The sequence below is a fragment of the Anneissia japonica genome, unplaced genomic scaffold (assembly GCF_011630105.1).
Source record: "Anneissia japonica isolate Jap-2015-1 unplaced genomic scaffold, ASM1163010v1 scaffold287713_len945575_cov184, whole genome shotgun sequence".
NCBI lineage: Eukaryota > Metazoa > Echinodermata > Crinoidea > Comatulida > Comatulidae > Anneissia > Anneissia japonica.
The window spans coordinates 433,301-440,850 of NW_022725774.1; the positions used below are offsets into that span (position 1 = coordinate 433,301).

The 7,550-nt window shown below is 34.4% G+C and overlaps 2 protein-coding genes across 4 annotated transcripts in view; one reads left to right on the plus strand and one right to left on the minus strand.

The window, feature by feature from the left end:
- LOC117112887 (EEF1A lysine methyltransferase 1-like) overlaps window positions 1-3,966 on the plus strand; it is a gene marked incomplete at its 5' end in the record, with an annotated part of 8,237 nt that extends 4,271 nt beyond the window's left edge. The window contains 2 exon segments of the mRNA XM_033256100.1: window positions 1,085-1,371; window positions 2,380-3,966. Of these exon segments, the coding sequence (XP_033111991.1) occupies window positions 1,085-1,371; window positions 2,380-2,519 (427 nt within the window).
- LOC117112885 (nuclear receptor subfamily 2 group E member 1-like) overlaps window positions 3,706-7,550 on the minus strand; it is a 15,309-nt gene continuing 11,464 nt past the window's right edge. For all 3 annotated transcript variants that reach the window (XM_033256097.1, XM_033256099.1, XM_033256098.1), the window contains exon 5: window positions 3,706-7,347. In XM_033256097.1, the coding sequence (XP_033111988.1) occupies window positions 7,106-7,347 (242 nt within the window). In that variant the 3' untranslated portion in view covers window positions 3,706-7,105. The remainder of the gene's footprint in view (window positions 7,348-7,550) is intronic.

A 7,550-nucleotide genomic window follows, 5' to 3' on the forward strand; every position in this document is an offset into this window, starting at 1 on the left:
ATAATAATAATAATAATAATAATAATAATAATAATGATAATAATAATAGTAGTAGAAGTAGTAGCAGTAGCAGTAGCAGTAGCAGTAGCTACCTGTCTCTTATACACATCTAGATGTGTATAAGAGACAAACTAGAGGCTATGGTTAGCCTGAAATAGCGGTCCAGCAGCAGGCTATGGCGAGGTTGGGCCTAAACTAGAGGCTATGGTTAGCCGGAAATAATGATATACATCAATCTTTCACAATTTTATCTTAATTATTTTTACAGCTCTTTGTACATACCGGTAATTTTTACAGAATTATCAGAGTCTCCTCAACTTCCTTTGTTCAAGAAAGGATAGTAGAACATAAAACATAATGTAATTTGGTACTTATATTAATTGTATTGTATAATATATACATCTGATGATGGAATTGGTTGATTCTAATTTGTCCATCCATTGTTTTTTTCCAATAGCAATTGTCACAGTTCTGGTATGATGATCAAACGGCAGGAGCGCTTGCGAGCGAAGTTCTTGACGCTGCTGGCGTGAATGGCAAGTGAGTTGAAATTGTTAATATTGTAGTTAATCATTGGGACAGTTTTTGGGAAGCTCTTTTAATATTACTGTAGGGAAAAAAAGAACATGAACAGAGGCAGTTGTGGGGCTGATAATACTTGCCTTCCATTTCCAGGGGTTTGTAAATATCCTGGATTGTGTTTCTTATAGCTAAATCGAGAGCATAATTACCCTGTGTGTAATGAAACACTTTGAGAAACGGTTTTAAATACAATGTATGCAGTGTCAAAATAAAATAAATAACTCAACGAAGACATAGGCATTTCGTTATTAACCTTTATTTACGATGACGTAGGACCTTTGATAGGCCTACATGGGAACGGAATTAAAAGTGCCACGCCAATATTTTGTTTATAAGTGCCACTCTTGAATAAGTGCCGCATTAAAGCCTCCAAAAATGTCATAAGCGCCATGGTACAGTTTTTGGTTTTTCCAAAACATTACTATTGTGTAAAACCAAGGGGGTATAAAATAATTATTATATGCTGTACCTCCTTTGTAAAACATGCTGGTTTTTTTTGCAGAATTGCTTGCTTGTGTACTCCGACACTCTTCAAAAAGTTGCGAAGCCTCCCAGATTCCAAAACAACCAGTTGTACTGTCAAGTTGTTTGAATTTGATGAACGTTTTTCGACGTACGGTGATGACTACATATTTTATGACTACAACAAGCCATTGGAAATTGCTGCCGATTTCGAAAGTGCATTTGATATTGTTGTGGCAGACCCGCCGTTTTTATCAGAAGCTTGTCAACAGAAAACAGCTGAGACAGTCAAGTTTATTTGTAAAAAGAAAATTATAATGTGCACAGGTAAAGTAATTATTATACTGTAATACTTTTGTGCTCTTGTAACAAGGGTAAAGGTTAAAGGTTAAATGTAAAGGTTAAATTTGACTACCACACCCCAACATGAACTGTTTATTATTTGAGGTATAGAAACTACACTACTTCACCTCAAACTATGTTGTATTGTATCATACTCCTGTGTAGAGATAGACAAATGCTAAGGCTTGGTAAATGGTAGTATTCAATCACTGCCACTACTGCTAGGTGTGCTAACACAGTATTTTATCTTTAGTTGTGAAAGTCATATTCTGTATATTGTTTCTGTAGGAGTCAAAAATTAAGGGAAAACCCCTGTAATATTTGAATTCTTTGATAGGTTGCATGTACTGTAACTTTCTTAAACAATTACAGTACATCTGTCTCTCTTCCAACTTTATTGTCAACAACAATTATATCCTTAATTAATAAATTGACAAAGGATGATAAGGTATAGTTAAATAAAAATAACCTAAGCTTAACACCTTCTTGATGAAAAACAATAACAACCAATTTTTCTAGATGTTACATAAGTTAAATTAGGACGAACAATAACGGAAGCAGGAGATAAACATTATTATAAACAAAATTAATAATAAAATTGAAAATGTAAGTGATAAGTTAAAGTAAATGGATCAGAAATATATTTAATAAATAAACAACTTCATTGGAATGATTTCTGCAATTAATATTTCTAGTAATTAAAGAAAGGTCATTCCATAATTTAACAACATTAAATGAAATTCTTTGTTGACCTAAATTAATACAAGGTTTGGGCAAGGCAAAATTAACATCTAAAATTCAGTTACATTCTTTTCTCAATTTCTGTTTCTTTTACACTTTATGCAGCTGAAAATATTGTGCTAACAATATCGCATATTTTTATAAAGTACACTGTTGCAAATAAATATCATTGTTATAATACCAGTGCCAATTTGATCAGTTTTAGTTTTTACCATTCAAACTCATTGTTTTTCTTTTCGTCCTTTGTTTCAGGAGCTGTGATGAAGGGTGTTTGCGGTAATCTCCTAGGATTGAATGAGTGCCATTTCAAGCCAAGACACACCAATAACTTAGCAAATGAATTTATATGTATGACCAACTATACCACAAAATATCTCAACTCAAGCAGTTGATGGTAGTTGTAAACTAAGATAACCTGTTATTAAATTAATTAAGGATATATGTGGCACAGGCAAGCCAAATCATTGTTTTGTGATTGTTGTGTCCGTAGTACATGTTGTGTTTTGCTCTTGTTAATTGTCTCGACAATACCGTTGTAAGGCTGATTTTTCAAATATTGTTCTTTAAACAGCTGTGTGTTTAAACACTTTTAACTTTCTAATGAAACCATTTTATAGCGCTCATTTTAGTGTTTAACCCTTTATAAAGAACGATTTTTGCAAAGGGTGACTGATTTGGCTTTGTCATTGCAACATATTTTGTCTGTGTTGAGCTAATAGGCCTTGAGTACTGTATACTTACATGTAGTCCGAGCCATTTTCCTGTCTCGAGTGATGATGGCCTTCCAGTGAGTCCTGTTCTTCATCATTGTTGGTAGGTCAGTTGCCTCCAGTCCAGTGTCCTTGCACAACACATTAATATAGTTCAGGGTCTGAACTTATCACAGTAGCGCCTTCGACACTGGTTCATTCGAACTCCTATGACGGTGGCCAGCAAAACTCTTGCGTCTCATTCTGATCTACTGTATTTTGTAATTGATTTTAAAGCTTTTAGGGCATGGCTGTTGGAAAATGTAACTGAAGGAGCCAATATTTCCTTTTGAAAAAAAAGAGAAGCCCCACAGGGCTGAATCCATTTTTGAAGTACACAAAATTTTAGCGATCTCATTATATAAAACCGGCTTGGCTGGCCTAAAGAATACTCAGAAATCAAATACGCATGTATGCCATATTATGTTTGACGTCTGGCCACTCTTTATCGGGTTTATTTTGAAACAGTGCTGCCAACGTCTTGCAATTCACTGGGGGACTTTCAGCAACCTGTCCTAGCCTGGGCAGCTAGCTAGTGTCCAGTAGAGCGCCGCGCACACACTGGTAACTACGTAGCGTGAAGTGCGTAGGCCTCTGGAAGTCCACCAGTGTTAGTTGTCAGGTTATCAGAATTTTCATTTCAAATTTTTACGAAAATGGTGTATAGGCACTGACTCTTCCAGTTGGCTTATTGCTGTTTTAAGCTGTTTCACCGTGTAAATAGCTAAATTTGCAGATGACTCTGTTAGCTTTCCCGAATGAGAACTACAAACTGTAGGCCAAATGTACACAATTGGCTCATGTGCACATCTTTCAAGATGAGTAGGGGGTTACCCCGGTGTACTGGCCCATACAGCCCCTGCATGAACTCCTCCAGATGATGAGTAACTGAAAAAAAATCTTTTTAATTAATATAATCTTCATGTTTGGAGAGCCTCTCCATAAGCTTTGACTTTTTAGGCTATCCGCCAGGCATGTGCTTGGCTTGGTGAATTGTGTTTTTAGGTATTTTCTTTTTACGTGTTTGTATTCATTTTGTTTAAATTTTTTGGTAACTTGTATGCCTGAGAAATAATAAAATAAATAAATATACCATAAAGTATACATATAGCAAATCAAAACAATGTACTCTTTTATAACACAGCTTATATGAAGTTTATATATTATTGTCACAGTCGTATATAACACAAACCATAGCTTCATGTTTCTTATTGTTACAAATGTGTATGGAACATATTGTGGCAAAGAGTAATCAGCATTGGTATTCAACCGTACAAAGCACCGGTACCCAGTAATGCTCCTGGGGGACAATGTGGATAAAGTACCTTGCCTAAGGGTGGTGGTGATGGTGATAATGATGATGACTGTGGTGGTGGTGATGATTGTGGTGGTGATGATAATGGTTGTAGTGATGATCGCTACGATATTGATGATGGTGGTGGTGATGATGATGGTGGCGATGATCGCTACTATATTGATGAGGATGGTAATAGTGATGATAGTAGTGATGATAAGCAAAAACAATTTGCTTATCCAAATAACATTATTTTGATTGCGTTGTTAATTTGAAAGGACAATTTTGGTCATACTAAGCCATAAAAACTCTCCCTATGATAGGCACCAGAGATTTTCATTCCATTCGCTTGGTTCGGACCCCCTGTCGGACATTCTGGAGCGACCACTTGTGATAGGTGACGGGCCCAATGATAATAATATTAATAACAATAATATTATTAATAATAAAAATAATAATAATTAATATTATTATGGTGTTACTTTAATTGGCATGGCACCATTGTCCATCTGCGTATGCCAGCCTGTAAAGATGTTTACTTAGTAATCAAAGAAAATTCAACAGGTTGTTAAACATAGTGCACACAATTTATTTTCATATTAAAATTCCCACAGAATCAGCTGCAAATAAACAAACAAAATGGCGTATGTAGCGCTATACATTGGCCCGGAAATATTTCATTATTAATAATTTGAATTACTGTAAGTAAGAGTTGATATGCTAGACTTTAAAACTTATTGTACAGTACTAGCTTCAACATAGATAGTGTTCTTCACTGGATAAACTTTTTATGTAGTATCGAACATTACACTGAAGTAAACAATGGATTGTTAAAAAATTAATAACTTATTCGGATTTACGCACACTTCTGAATAGAAGGTGCGTCAATTTGCATGAGCAAATAAACATAGTTTTAAAAAAAACATAAGCTTATATTAAAATAGAACGTTCACGAATGTGCAAGAAACATGGTTTCATGAGTCTGTATATATATATATATATATATCTGTGGTATCCTATTTTTCCTATATAATAGGTTATAGAACAGTCCTGTCATATGTACAATTAAATCTATTCATGAAGAGTCAACGATATAACTGTGATAAAAAAAAATATTCTTCCCTTTTGTATATCTAAATTTACTGCAAATTAACTTATGTTCTAACCTGGTTCTAACTAATAGGCCTACATTGAAAAAGTGTTCAAAGATGATGAATTTATGTTTCTTCTAAATTCAAATTGTAAACAAACATTTTGCTGTAAGAAAAAGGGTTAATCCTTAATTGTTTAATTGTGTTTAGCAATAATAATTATTATTTGGGATATTTGGGTGTTTTTTTAAAATTATATTTATACTTTATTTATTATATCATTGTTTTGAATTTGACTTCTTTATGAATCTTGTACTTCAACTTATAACTTAAAGTTTAGTACTGTAATAATAATAGTAAAAATAATAAATAACAATAATTTTCAATTGAAAACTGCCGATTTTATACTATAATTTTATTCTAAATGTTCTTACTTCAATGTGATACTTAATAGAACTTTATGTTTTGCCTTGTATATTGTTAATTGACGTCTTTTTAATGTTATATTTTAATTACCTTCTCAGTGCTGCACTCTTGTTTCATCCAAACATTGACGCTATTTTTATACTAAATTGATTGCAATAAAGATGAATTTAATTGAATGTCATTCGTTGAGAGTTGAGTATTGATTGTTATGATTCGTCGTTCGTATATATCTTTGTTTGTTTTTTTTGTATTCTTCATCCAATCGATCGCTGTTTTATTCATCCATTCATTAAATCATCCATCCAGTCTTTATTCATGCATTCGTTAGTTCATGCGTTCTTTCGTTTATTCAGTAAGTCAGAAAATGCTTCATTCATTTGTTCATTCCTTTCATTCTGCTTACTGGTTTTAATAAAAATTTATATAACAATAAAGATACCTTAATTAATAAACAAAGATGTTTTTGATTATTGAATTTAAAGTAAGCCGATTTAAACATTTGAATATGTTGTAAATTATTTATCTGCATATTTTTATACTACTTATAATATTTTTGAATGTTTCTTCTCGATATTATCGATTCTTTCGCTGTAGTTATATATTTTATTTACTATATGCTCCCTGTTATTGGCGTTTTCGCTGTTGGGGGTGAAATAAAATAAAATAAAAAAATAAAAAGTATATTGCAACACGTGTATTGTCAATAATGCTTATACTATAATAATATCTATCTACTTTTATTATATTATGATATATTGCTATTGTTGCTGCACTACAACTGTGAGCTCGTCGGGAACAAGTTTATACAATCAACTAGACCTAGTTTTCAATCCCTACCCTACCCTATCAAACCCTCACCGCCCCACCCCATACACTCTACACTACTTTTGTTAAGACACAGTTTTACACATTCATTTTTACATATGAAAACGGTCACAAATTGAGGTCCTGCTGTGTTCATTGTTATCTGTATAACATCCTGTCCTGTATTTTAGTGTTTTACCTCTTAGGCCAAATGAATGGCGCATCGTCAGGAAAGCTCAGTTCACACGAGATTAATTTAGATGCGCAGATATGCGATCCGCTTGCGTCAGCGCGTGTAAATAGTTTTAGTGTAAACCAAGCCTAAAGCTGCATTCACATCGGGTCCCAACCGAAACTTCGGAATCGCATGCCGAAGTGCTGAACGCCAGCGTCCCTATTCTTACACTACACACTGATTCGATTTTCTGCTCGGTTCGGTAGGTTTTCCGATCAAAAATTCGGATTCGGTGTGAATGCACCTTAAGTGTGCAGCGGGCCACTCGGTGGCCGACCAACACGCATAGATCTACGAAATCAAGATATGAGTGACACTGCAGTCAATGGTAGTTGATTGATAGACGAATAATCTCAGTTTTGTAATACTTCATTCATGATTAACTTGTTTGGAACATATCAGCGAGCAACCGTTCAATCGGTACTGTCCCGATTGTCTCTCTGAAGAACATATTTTCTATGAGTTTAGGACAAACACTGCGAATTGCTGGCAGAATAAGAAGAAGCTTTCCGAAGCGTACTGACTCTCGGGGATAAGTCGTCCGTTCGTAATCACTTAGCATAACCTGGGCCTGGTCCTGCAAGGTCTCCACCTGTTGCGGTTCCTTCAGGGCGTGGGTTTCTGAGGGGTGATAATAATAAAATAATATAAATAAGTAATGCGCACATTCAATCAACAGTTCGAGTCTCACAAGGGTGTCAAAACGGTTGTGCCCGTGTGGTGCAAAACCCCAGTTTGGGAGATGGTTGGGTGGGGTGGTGGGATGTTCCCTCCTCTATTTTATTTATTCTTTTTCTTATCTGAATTTTGGAGAGTATATATAT